Source organism: Epinephelus lanceolatus, chromosome 5 (genome assembly GCF_041903045.1).
Source record: "Epinephelus lanceolatus isolate andai-2023 chromosome 5, ASM4190304v1, whole genome shotgun sequence".
NCBI lineage: Eukaryota > Metazoa > Chordata > Actinopteri > Perciformes > Serranidae > Epinephelus > Epinephelus lanceolatus.
In genome coordinates this window covers 9,318,411-9,331,930 of record NC_135738.1, presented here as the reverse complement: position 1 = coordinate 9,331,930, position 13,520 = coordinate 9,318,411, and the positions used below count along the sequence as shown (strand labels likewise).

The following is a 13,520-nucleotide window of genomic DNA, read 5'->3' as shown; positions in this document are numbered from 1 at the left end:
GTGGTTGACCTTGTTACAAGGTGTGATGAATTCTTTTAACAGATGTGATTGGTTGTCACGGAGCCTTTGTGAGCCTGCAAGGTGTGGACACCCAGTGGAAATGAGATAAACTGCTGACTGTGAAAGTGTTGTTATTGTGATCACTCTGCTGATAGAAGGTTGAGACAGACTCAAGTCATCACTGCTGCACTGTTGTGTTTTTACAGTTTTCCAAAAATCTCAGTGTTGTGATCATTTTGTTTTTGGCCTTACAGCTTTATTGCATTGGGCAGGAAATGTGTACGTACTCCTAATGAGATCAACCGCAAACATTATTCCTGCACAATCTAATTAGGGACCTCGGCCAAAGGACGAAGTCCCTATTGTTTTTTGTAGCATGTAATTTCTTCACTGTCATCCAGTGTTTGCAGAATATTTTCTCTTCGTGTTTCCACCATATTCTCATCTAATTAAGAAACTGTTAAAAGTACTCCTCCCTGCTCCTAACAGTTTTTCACCTTAGGAGTTCTCTTAAGGGCTAAGCTGCTTTGTGAGTAACATTTATCTTTACAAATACCTAGTCCGAACTTTAAGTAGAAACTTTTAGACTCATAATTCTAAGAATTTTCTTAGAGTTATGTCACTAGAAGCAACTCTTTGTATGATGCAGCTTTGTGGATGTGGCACCAGATGTAAATATTGTACTTTTAACTCCACTGCAATTCTTTCAATTCCACTGCACCATACTTGCCTTTATATAGTGTTTAAGGGGCGTTACCTTTGCTAATGGATTCCCTATGATCATTCAGCACATCTGGTTAAGAGCAGATTGGGATGGTTAAGAACATTTGGTACATCTGAAGTTGACTTCTCTTGTTTTTTTTTCTCAACAGAAACTTACGAGAACATATAACAGAAATTTAAGAGAATGTTGCTGCATGAGGCCCATTAACACACACACACTAACACATACACACACACTCACACAGCATTGATGTGACCCCACAACAAACAAGAAGAAGATGAAGCGTTAAGCAGCTGCTGTCTGGAAATAATTGAACCGATTCACAGAATTAAACTGGAATTTGAAGTAAAAGTCAAAAACAGGCTCAGAAACAAAGAGTCAGTCTGTCCTCAATGTCAGATGGGCGTGATTCACTACGCCGTCATCTCTGAGAAAAAGCAGATTAAAGGTCATTTAAGTTCAATTCAGCTTGAACTGTGACCTCTGTGAAAAGTTTGAGCTCTGACTTGAATCTCTGTCCTCAGGAAGTGAAACACTCTTTTGTCTGTGATGAAGTCTCACAAGACTATAAAATCCTCTTTAAAATTAGTTAGCGCCCGTTAGCACCCCCTACAGGCTGCAGTATTCATCACAGCCACAATCTGAACAAACAACATCCTGGGCCTGGTTGTTCAGAAGTAATCTGATCAGATTTTGGATTGGATCAAATCTTCATAATGGGTTGCTCAGAAGAAAAAAAAAAAGATTCTGAATTCAAATAAAATAATGTAATCCAGTCTTGGTTTTGATCCGGATCAAACATTCAGTGTGTGTTGTTCAAAGCATTTTGGTAGGATTGGGATTTTGATCCAAGAAATCAGGATTATCCTGATCCTAGAATGCTGGATTTAGGGTGGATTTTAGGAACAAAGTGTAATAAAACTTTCAAATTGTTCAATTAAATGTACAATTATTTCAACACATTCTCACTCCAACCTCGTCACTTAACGACATTTTGGTCATAAACATTCCACGTCCACATACGACGTGCAAGGTACCCTGGGTGCGTTGGTTGTTTTTCTGGGACACCATGTCAAGTTCTGCCTTTTTCATGCATTGTCTTCTTTCAAAATACATTTCTGTTTTTACAGGAAATTTACTGTTTACATACAGTCTCTTTCAAAATAAATGCACTATGTTGGTAGCAACTGTTAATCAATTATTAAAATAATTCCTGAATAAACATAAATTGATATTTTTGTTGTAATGGTGTTATATTTGAAATGACTCTCACTGATTAATGTTGTTTTGAAGTGTTTCAGTGTTTTTGTTTTTGTTTTCAAACAGACATGTGTTCACAGCCATCTACACGCTTGAAGTCCTCATAAAGATGATGTCCAGAGGCCTCTGTTTTGGAAGCTTCACTTTCCTCAGAGACCCCTGGAACTGGCTGGACATCCTGGTCGTCCTCACAGGGTAATGTAATATCTCTTACCTCTTCTATGTCTCTATGTATCTTTTAATTTCTTCTACATCTCTTTGTATCTCTTCATCTCTTTCACGTCTCTTTGTATCTCTTCATCTCTTCTATGTCTCTGTCTCTGTCTCTTTGTCTCTTTTACACCTTTTTGTATCTCTTCATCCCTTTCACATCTCTTTGTATCTTTTCATCTCTTTTTGCCTCTTTTTATCTCTCCATGTCTTTGTATCTCTTTTTATCTGTGCTATGTCTCTCTGTATCTCTTCATCTCTTTTTACATCTCTTTGTATCTCTTTTACACCTTTTTATATCTCTTCATCTCTTTATGTCTTTGTATCTCTTCAACTTTTTACACCTCTCTGTCTTTTCATCTGTTTAACGCCTCTTTGTATCTCTACATCATTTTCACATCTCTTTGTATCTTCATCTCTTTATCCCTCTTTTTTCTCTTTGTATCTCTTCATCTCTTTTGCGCCTCTTCATATCTCCATGTTTTCTACGTCTGTGTCTGTGTATGTCTTTACCTCTTTCATGTCTTTTTGTATCGCTTCATCTCTGTCATGTCTCCTTGTAGATCTTCATCTCTTTCGCGCCTCTTCGTATCTCTTCATGTTTTCTGTCTCCCTGTGTATGTCTTGACTATAACTTAATATAACTATATATAACTATATTAGTATAACTATATGAATATGAGAGTATATATGATAATATGACTGTATATAACTTTAAGAATAAAACTATGACTATACAGTCATTCATTCTCTGTAACCACTGGTAAAGGGTTATGAGGGGGAGCTGGAGCCTATCCCAGCTGACATTGGGCAAGAGGCGGGGTTCACCCTGGACAGGTCACCAGACTATCACAGAGCTGACACATAGAGACAGACAACCATTCACACTCACATTCACACCTATGGCCAATTTAGAGTCACCAATTAACCTGCTTGTCTTTGGACTGTGGGAGGAAGCTGGAGTACCTGGAGAAAACCCACACTTACACAGGGAGAACATGTGAACTCTGCACAGAAGGGCTCCCCTTCCCCAGGGTTTGAGGTTGCTGTGAGGTGATAGTGGTAACCACTGTGCCACCATGACTATACATAACTATATGAATATAACTTTATGACTATATAGAACTGTATGACTCTATGAAATCATACAACTATTTATAACTATATGACCATATATAACTGCACAGATTTATATGTAGCTCACATATATACATACAAGTCTGATGCCAAAGAAGTTGAGATGCCATGTAAAGTGTAAATATAAAAAGAATGCAGTGATTTGGAAATCTTATTTGACCTATATTTAATTGAATATTGATATGCCACAAAGACATATTTAATGTACAGTATATGCATGCATTCTAAATTTGATGCCTGTATTGAGTTACAAAAAAGTTGGGACAGAGACAACAAAAAACTGGGAAAGCTGTGAAATGTTAACAAAACATCTTAAACATTTCACAGGTAACAGAGTCAAGTATCATGACTGGGTATGAAAGGGGCATCCTCTAAAGACGCAATTATTCACAAGCAAGGATGGTCATTTACTGAGAAACTGTGTGGTCAAATAGGCCAACAGATTAAGAACAACATTTCTCAATGTACAGTTTCAAGGAATTCATGGATCTCACCTTCTGCAATCCGAATATCACCCAATGATTCAGGCAATCTGGAGAAATCTCTGCATGTGAGAGACCAGCCTGAAAACCAACAACCCAGCACAGCCCTCAGGTGGCACTACATTTGAAACTAACATGACTGTATAAAACATATTTCTACATGGGCTTGGAAACACTTTGGGAAACCATTGTCAGTGAACACAATTTGTCTCTACAAATGCAAGATAAGACTCTACCATGCAGAGTGAGAGCCATATATCAGCAACATCCAGAAATTACACCAACTTCTCTGGACTTGTGTGCTGTGGTCCGACGAGTCCATATTTCAAATTGTTTTCAGAAGTCATTGACGTCGTGTCCTGCGGGCTAATGAGGAAAAGGACCATCCAGATTGTTACAAGCACTGAAGTCGAATATCAAGCAAGAATGGGAAAGAATTTCGATTTTTAAAACTTCAGCCATTAGTGTCCTCAGTTCCCAAACACTTACTGAGTGTTATTAAAAAAAGGTGATGTAACACAGTGGTAAACATGACACTGTCCCAACTTAGTTATAACGTGTTGCAGGCTCAAATTCAGTATGAGAATAAAAACATTAGTTTATCAGTTTGAACATTAATGATATTTTCTTTCTTCTGTATTTAATTGAATATAAGTCACAAAGGATTTGCAAATCATTGAATTCTGTTTTTATTTACATTTTACACAGTGTCCGACCTTTTATGGAAGCAAGGTTGTATTACTTCAATTTCTTCAGAGCCCCCAAGAAGTGGCTGAACTCCATGATCGCTGGCAAGATGTAATAATTAAGAAATCTGATATATGTGTTCATAACAGAGTTCTTGTTCAGAGTCAGTTATTAACAGTTGTTTTGTCTCCCTTTGGTGGTATGGCGTCTCTCTGTATCTCTTAATCTTCTCTATGTCTCTTTGTATCTTTTCATCTCTTTTATGTCTCTTTGTATCTCTTCATCTCTTATTTCTCTCTGTATCTCTTCATCTCTTTTATGTCTCTTTGCATCTCTCCATCTCTTCTATGACTCTTTGTACATTTTCATCTCTTTTAGGTCTCTCTGTATCTCTTAAAGGAGCTGTATGTAAGAAATCTAAAGCAAATAGTCATAAAATCCTTCTAATATGTCACAGAGACTAAGGAATAATGTTCATATAAGATACTGATCTCACCGACAACAATAGTACAGCCAGAATATTTGCATCTAAAAAATTTTTTTGCAGTCCACAAATCATGTTTATGTTTTGAATTTGTGTTTTGGTCTGTTGCGCCACCCACCGCCGTCTACCAGTCACACAGTCAGTAGAGTCTCAGCATCAGTTACAGTTGCGACTGAGCTACAGCAGCACGGCAAAAGCAGCATTAGCAGTGTCCCAGTACATAGCATTAGCAGCCGGCTTCTCCTCAGCTGTATCCCGGCAGCAGTGTTAGCAGCAGAGAAGCCGGACTTGCTCGAACGGTCCGCTGGAAAACCGAAGATCAAGGACGCGGCGACGCAGCCCTGCCACAGCAGCCGCCCGTGAGCAAACAAATCAGTCTCAAGCGTGCTGCTGTCCAGCAACCTCGAATCTGTAGGGGAGGGGGGGCGGACACGACTCGCGGCAGTATTTTGAATTTGAGTGCAGTAACTGTTTTGGCCACATTCTTACATACAGCGCCTTTAAGTCTCTGTATCTCTTCATCCATTTTACATCTCTTTGTATCTCTTCATCTCTTTTCCATCTTTTCCATCTCTTTTACATCTCTTTGTATCTCTTCATCTTATGTCTCTCTGTATCTTTTCATCTCTTATGTCTCTCTGTATCTCTTCATCTCTTTTATGTCTCTTTGTTTCTCTTCATCTCTTTTACCTCTCTTTGCATCTCTTCATTTCTTCTACATCTCTTTGTACCTTTTCATCTCTTTTACATCTCTCTGTATCTCTTAAGTCTCTGTATCTCTCCATCCCTTTTACATCTCTTTGTATCTCTTCATCTCTTTTACATCTTCTTCATCTTTTACGTCTCTTTGTATCTCCTCATATCTTATGTCTCTCTGTATCTCTTCATCTCTTTTATGTCTCTTTGTATCTCTTCATCTCTTTTACCTCTCTCTTTACGTCTCTTTGTATCTCTTCATGTCTCATGTCTCTCTGTATCTTTTCATCTCTTTTAGATTTCTCTGTATCTCTTAAGTCTCTCTGTATCTCGTCATCCATTTTACATCTCTTTGTATCTCTTCATATCTTATGTCTCTCTGTATGTCTTCATCTCTTTTACATCTCTTTGTATCTCTTCATCTCTTTTACATCTTCTTGATCTCTTTTACATCTTTTTGTATCTTATGTCTCTCTGTATCACTTTATCCCTTATGTCTCTCTGTATCTCTTCATCTCTTTTATGTCTCTTTGAATCTCTTCATCTCTTTTACCTCTCTCTGTATCTCTTAAGTATCTCTTCATCTCTTTTACGTCTTTCGGTATCTCCATCTTTGTATCTCTTCATGTCTTATGTCTCTCTGTATCTTATCATCTCTTTTATGTCTCTCTGTATCTCTTCATCACTTTTTCATCTCTTTGTATCTCCAACTGTTTTATGTGATGATGATGATGACAGTGGTGGTGATGCTGATGTGTTTCTGTGTTTCAGATATTTGACATGGATTGTATCTATAAAGACACTTTCTGTGTTGAGAACAGTTACTCGAGTACTGAAGATCATCACAGTCATCCCAGGTGTGTGTGTTTGTGTGTGTGTGAGAGAGAATCTCTATCTCACAAAGAAACTCAAAGAGTTATGAGTTTGTTGTTTTGGAATTTGATTTCTGATGCAGTCGGTTTCTTAAACTCCACCCACTCTCAGGTCTGAAAAAGACTGTCGGAGATGTCGTCCAGTCGTTGAGGAAACTGGCTGATGTCATCACTCTAATGGTGTTCTGGCTCTGTCTCTTGGCTCTGATCGCTCTGCAGCTCTTCATGGGATCTCTAAAGCACAAATGTATTATTTCATCGTGGCTGGCGCCAGCAGGAAGCACTGAGTTTGATTTCACTGAGCATGTTCTCAACACTGGTATGATGATGTAGATTGCTACATTCAGCTGTTGCCCCTCAGCCAGAGGTTGAAGCCTGTCTGTCTGTCTGTCTGTCTGTCTGCCTGGTAGAGAACCAGTACCACCTGCCTGGTCAGTTAGATCCTCTGCTGTGTGGAAACTCCTCTGATTCAGGGTACGTTCACAGCTCTTCAATACAGACACTTCATTATCATCACAATGATAATAGTAAATGATGATGATGATGATGATGTCCTTAGGGCCTGTCCTGAGGGTTACACCTGTCTGAGGGCGGGGAAAAACCCAAACTACGGCTACACCAGCTACGATTCGTTTGGTTGGTCTCTGCTGAACATGGTCCGACTGATGACCCAGGACTTCTGGGAAAACCTGATGCAGCTGGTCAGTAACAGACTGGTCCCAGTAGACGGACAGGCTGGTCCCAGTAACAGACAGACTGGTCCCAGTGCAAAGACTGGTTTAACTGAGTTCACTGATTCCACCTGGAGTCACTTTAAGTTAATATTCTAATTGTTCTCATAGATCTGTCAGGAGAAGGACGGTGTCTTGCTCTCACCTGTCTGTCTTTCTCTCCCGTCTGTCTCGCACCTGTCTGTCTTTTGTCTGTCTGTCTCTCTGGCCCATCTCTCACCTGTCTCTCTTTTCCCTCGTCTGTCTCTCTCACCTGTCCCTTTTTCTCACCCATCTGTCTTTCTCACCTGTCTCTTGTTTTCACCTATTTGTCTCTCACCTGTCTGTCTCTCACCTGTCTGTCTCTTACATGTCCCTTTTTCTCACCTGTCTGTCTATCACCTGTCTCTTGGTCTCACCTATCTGTCTCTGTCATCTCTGTCTCTCAACTATCTGTCTCTCTCATCTGTCTGTCTCTCACCTGTCTGTCTTTCTCTCCTGTCTGTCTCTCACCTGTCAGTCTCTCTCACCTGCCTCTCTTTCTCCCATCTGTCTCTCTTACCTGTCTCTCTCACTTACTCTGTCTCTCTCATATATCTCGCTCTCTCTTACCTGTCTCTCACCTGTCTGTCTGTCTCTTTCACCTGTCTGTCTTTCTCACCTGTCTCTCTTTTCTCACCTTACCTGTCTCTTTCACCTGTCTCTCTTTCTTACCTTTCTCTCATTCTCTCCTACCTGTCTTTCTCACCTATCTGTCTCTCTCTCTCCTATCTATCTCTCTCATTTGTCTGTATCTCACCTGTCGGTATCTCTCACCTGTCTGTCTCTCATCTATCTGTGTCTCTCGCCTGACTCTTCTCACCTCTCTGTCTCTCTCACCTGTGTCTCTTTCTCACCCTATCTGTCTCTCTCTCTCCTATCTGTCTTTCTCATTTGTCTTATCTCACCTGTCAGTATCTCTCACCTGTCAGTATCTCTCACCTGTCTGTCTTTCTCACCCTATCTGTCTCTTTCTCACCTGTCTGTCTCTCTGCAGACGCTCCGATCATCAGGTTCCCACTTCCTGGTCTTCTTCATGGGTATTGTCTTCCCAGGCTGCTTCTGCGTCCTCAGCCTCATCATGGTGATGGTTGCCATGGCCGCTGGTGAGCGGGAGGACGCCGGTGTCGTTGAAGCCAGAGAGGGAGAAGATTTGTTCACTAAGATCGTGGAGGTGCTGAAGAGGAGGGAGGAAGAGGAGGTGAGATTGTTTCACTTTTCAGGCATCGTTCATGTAACTGGTGGATTTAAATGAAGCATTTAAAATGTTATTGTTGTTACAGAAGGCAGCCTGCAGGGCGGCGCTCTCAGAGAAATCAGAGGGTGAAAACAAGAGCCACAAACACACTGATGGAAAAGGTACACACACACACACACACACACACACACACACACACACACTGGCCCATCTAACCCTGAACCTGATCCAGAAGTCTGTAGACAGCAGATATGATTATGAAAGTGTGATTTCAGTGTGTGAAGCTGGTCTCACAGTCAGCGGTGTGTTTCAGGGTTTGATGAGGACCACGTGTCGTTTCCTCTGTGCTGTTTTGTTTTTGCAGACTTCTGCCTGAAGTTGGTCTGTTGTGTCTGTTGCCCGGGGCTCCAACAGTGGCTTCACACCTTCATCACGAACCCATTCTTCGACCTTGGGATTGTCATCTGCCTCATCATTAACACCATTTTTATATCTATGGAGCATTATCCAATGACGGCGGAGTTTGAAGAGCACCTCGCTATAGCACGTCTGGTTAGTGTTAAAGATAAGTTTTGAACAAAACAAGACAGACAGACAGTCAGTGACTTTTACTAACACATGATGCAGGCCTGAGCGTCAAGCTGATTCGTTGAGCCAACACATTTTATTAAAGTGTTTCTACTAAAGTTTTCTTTGTTTTCTTTTCAAGTTACATTGAAGATACACTTAAACAATGTACTGTCACAGTAATCTTTAGGCAGAGCAGGAAACTATGAGATAACTATACAAATACATGTAACTATAAAACTATATGTAACTATAAATTATTTGTAGCTTTACAAATATATTTAACTATATGACTATTTGTAACTATAAGACTATATATAGCTATAAAACTACATGTAACTCTATGACCATTTGTGACTATATGTACACTATATGTACTTATGCAATTATACCTTTAAAACTATATGTAACTATAAAATGATATGTACAAATATTTTATACTATAGGATAATATCTAACTATACAACTATATGCAACTATATCAACTTTACGACTATATGTAACTATCTGATGACGCGTAACTATAAAATTATAGATAATTTTACACCCACCTGCTTACTAGCTTAGGAGAGCTTACCAGAAAATATCAGAGACTATAAAAAGCTATAAAACAACAACAGCTGATGTTGGACTAAGAGTCTCATCCTACTCTCCAATGTGCTATGTGTGAGCTCAGTCCTGCGTGTTCTTTAATGAAGCAATAGGAGAAGATATTCGGTCTCAGTTAATGTAGTTTATTAAGCAGTAAAGGAATAAAATTACAGAGCTCTGGGTCTCAACTTCACGTCCCTGACGAACAACAAAGGTGTGTCAGTTCACGAAGTCTGACCTCCTGTCCTTTCCCTGACCCAGTATATTTGAGCGTAACAGAGTGTCATTGTGCACGCAAGGCGTTGTCCTCTTCTCATTGGCAGTTCCACTTCCTCCTTCACCACACCACGCCCCTGCCTCGTGTTAATCTGACTCCTTCCCGCTGGCGGTGGGGGCGTGGTTCCTGTTTTGAAAGACAAGAGAACAACACAACTCCCTACACGTGCTGTACCTTACTATCTGTATATCACTTTCTATTCTTTTTACCATATATGAAACTAATTATCTAAGCATTGTGGTATGTGCTCCTCAGACTTCATGTCTCTTCCTCTCCTGTACTTCTCCACTTCTGCAAAGCAAACACATTCAGATCAGCTGAAATCATCTCAGTATTCTCATTGTTCACACATCTAAAACTTATATAGTGAAACACAACTTATAGTAAAACACATAAAATCATTCTATTCCCAACACTGAGTACGCTCATAGAGAGTTTACAGATGACCCCTGTACTCTGAACTTTGACCTCTAAACTCACCTCTCACCTCTGCCAGGTCTTCACAGGCATCTTCACAGCTGAGATGATCATCAAGCTTGTTGCCATGGGCCCATGCGGATACTTCAAGGTTAGACTTCCCATTTGTTAAAATGGAGCACATAAAATGAGGAACGGTTAAACGACAGCGACAGCGTTTGAGGAGCCAGACTTGACTTGACATTACATAATGGTGACTGACATCTTTTGTCTAAATATGCATGTTTGTTTTCCTTGTAATTTCTCTCCAAGCAGATCATGGCTGTGTGGAGCAGCTGCATCTCAGCCTCTGCGAGACAGAACCGTGATCAACATCATTAACTTCGATAGAACTGAGGCCACAGTCTGGCTCCTCGAACGCTGTCAATATCGTCATGACTGTTCCGTCTTTTATAATTTCCTTGCTTGTTACAAGCTCTGTGTTCATGACTGACAGCAGTGCGGCTGTTGTGTTGCCATGGTTACAGGTGCCGTGGAACATCTATGACAGCATTATCGTCATAGTGAGTCTGCTGGAGTTGGGATTAGCTGACGTTTTTGGCATAGAACTGGTAAGTGTGACATCATCACTTATTGCAAAACAACCAATCCAATCACTGTCTACCTGTCTTTTATTATTTGTCTCCGTACTTCCTGTCTACATGTCTCCTTACTTTGTGTCTACCTGTCTCCTCACCTGCCTCCTTACTTTGTGTCTACCTGTCTCCTCACCTGCCTCCTTACTTTCTGTCTACCTGTCTCCTCACCTGCCTCCTTACTTTCTGTCTACCTGTCTCCTCACCTGCCTCCTTACTTTCTCTCTGCCTGTCTCCTCACCTGCCTCCTTACTTCCTGTCTACCTGTCTCCTCACCTGCCTCCTTACTTCCTGTCTTCCTGTCTCCTCACCTACCTCCTTACTTCCTGTCTACCTGTCTCCTCACCTGCTTCCTTACTTCCTGTCTCCTCACCTACCTCCTTACTTCCTGTCTACCTGTCTCCTCACCTCCCTCCTTACTTTCTGTCTACCTGTCTCCTCACCTACCTCCTTACTTCCTGTCTACCTGTCTCCTCACCTGTCTCCTTACTTCCTGTCTACCTGTCTCCTCACCTTCCTCCTTACTTTCTATCTTCCTGTCTCCTCACCTGCCTCCTTACTTCCTGTCTGCCTGTCTCCTCACTGAACCTACTTACTTCCTGTCTACCTGTCTCCTCACCTGCCTCCTTACTTTCTATCTTCCTGTCTCCTCACCTGCCTTCTTACTTCCTGTCTACCTGTCTCCTCACCTGCCTCCTTACTTTCTATCTTCCTGTCTCCTCACCTGCCTCCTTACTTTCTGTCTACCTGTCTCCTCACCTGCCTCCTTACTTTCTGTCTACCTGTCTCCTCACCTGCCTACTTACTTCCTGTCTACCTGTCTCCTCACCTGCCTCCTTACTTACTTTATCTGTACCAATACTTTCTGTCAACCTGTCTCCTTACCTCTTTGTCTGTCTGCTGTGCAGTTGCGAGTATTCAGGCTGTCCAGGTGGTGGCCTTCCTTCCACCTGTTGTTAAAGATCATCTGGATGTCACTGAGCGCTCTGAGGAACCTGACTCTTCTTCTGCTCATCATGGTCTTTTTCTTCACCGTGGTCGGCATGCAACTGTTTGGGAGTGACTACAAAGACTGCGTCTGTCGCATCTCAGCGGACTGTGAGCTTCCTCGCTGGCACATGAACGATTTCTTCCACTCCTTCCTTGTTATCATGAGGGTCCTGTATGGAGAGTGGATTGAGCTCATGTGGGACTGCATGGAGGTCTCAAGTCAGGCCATGTGTCTGATCTTCTTCATGATGGTCATGGTCATCGGAAACCTCTTGGTGAGTCTCAGCAGGTTGACACTTTCTGAGCTTAACCTGGTTCCTGTACGCCATTAACCCTCCAGTCCAGCAGGTCAGCTATAGCTACAAACAGATCCAAGTCTAGGGTCAAATGAGTTCTGGGGTTCTGCCTTGAATCTGGCTGACTGGAAACAATAAAGCACTTAATCACGTATGAAATCTTTACACCAACATATACTGTTTCAGGTTTTGAATCTGTTCCCGATTTTAAGTCCTGAATCTATTCCAGGCCTTAAAGGATAACTTCGGTATTTTTCAACCTGGGCCCTATTTCCCCATGTGTATGTGTGCGTATGATTCATAGGTACAACTCGTTCTAAAATTGGTTCAGTATTGAGGGAGGCGGATGCAGCCGGCAGCCGCGAAACGAGCTAAAACGGTAATGGGGGCAAATGTGTCCCGTATAAGTTTGCGCATTAAAAGTGCTTTTTTTCGCCACTGACCGGTTCAGATCGCCAGTGCTAACTCTGTTAATAGCATACTAAGCATTTCCCTTACTCTTCACTTCCTCTGGACTGTGTGACGTCATCTTGAGAGAGCTTTGCTTGTTGCTGGAAGAAAACAGAGAAGCCATGCTGAGCGCCACTCAGAGTGGCGCTGGTTGTCCTGGAGTACAGTTGAGAGTTTTACTGCATTGATTGAAAACAATGGTTCGTGTTTGTGCTTATCCGTATTGCAAGAACAGGATGTCGCGCAACACCCCGTACAGCTTCCATAGGCTGCCGTTGTTGGATGGCGAGATGCTGAAGTTGTGGCTAGTTGTGCTACAAATGGATGCTAACACTCCTGTGCGCCTTGCAGACCATCGGGTCTGCAGTGCTCACTTCTCCCAAGATGACTACTGCTAGCCGAAGACATCCAATCCCGAAACACCTCTTCCTCAAGAAAACGGCTGTCCCACGAGTAGAGAGAGCTACAGACACAGTGGAGCAAAGCTCTTGTGAGATGACATTACACAGCCCAGAGGTAAGGGAAACGCTTAGTATGCTATTTACAGAGATAGCACTGGCGATCTGAACCGGTGAGTGGCGAAAAAAAGCACTTTTAATGCACAAACTTATACGGGACGCATTTGCCCCTGTTACCGTTTTAGCTCGTTTCGCGGCTGCCGGCTGCATCCGCCTCCCTCAATACTGAACCAGTTTTAAAATGAGTTGTACCTATGAGTCATACGCACACATACACATGGGAAATAGGGCCCAGGTTGAAAAATACCGAAGTTATCCTTTAATGCATGACCTGTAGTTG

General features: G+C 41.8%; 1 protein-coding gene across 6 annotated transcripts in view; it reads left to right on the top strand.

Moving 5' to 3' along the window:
• Positions 1 to 13,520, top strand: part of LOC117250727 (sodium channel protein type 4 subunit alpha B-like) — a 42,985-nt gene that overhangs the window by 9,968 nt on the left and 19,497 nt on the right. For 2 of the 6 annotated variants that reach the window (XM_078167673.1, XM_078167672.1), the window contains exons 6-17: positions 2,051 to 2,179; positions 4,522 to 4,611; positions 6,452 to 6,537; positions 6,665 to 6,871; positions 6,963 to 7,026; positions 7,112 to 7,253; positions 8,299 to 8,502; positions 8,585 to 8,660; positions 8,864 to 9,051; positions 10,431 to 10,502; positions 10,879 to 10,962; positions 11,895 to 12,251. In XM_078167673.1, coding sequence (XP_078023799.1) covers positions 2,051 to 2,179; positions 4,522 to 4,611; positions 6,452 to 6,537; positions 6,665 to 6,871; positions 6,963 to 7,026; positions 7,112 to 7,253; positions 8,299 to 8,502; positions 8,585 to 8,660; positions 8,864 to 9,051; positions 10,431 to 10,502; positions 10,879 to 10,962; positions 11,895 to 12,251 — 1,699 coding nt within the window. The remainder of the gene's footprint in view (positions 1 to 2,050; positions 2,180 to 4,521; positions 4,612 to 6,451; positions 6,538 to 6,664; positions 6,872 to 6,962; positions 7,027 to 7,111; positions 7,254 to 8,298; positions 8,503 to 8,584; positions 8,661 to 8,863; positions 9,052 to 10,430; positions 10,503 to 10,878; positions 10,963 to 11,894; positions 12,252 to 13,520) is intronic. The other 4 variants (XM_078167677.1, XM_078167676.1, XM_078167674.1 and 1 more) reach the window with 3 other exon arrangements.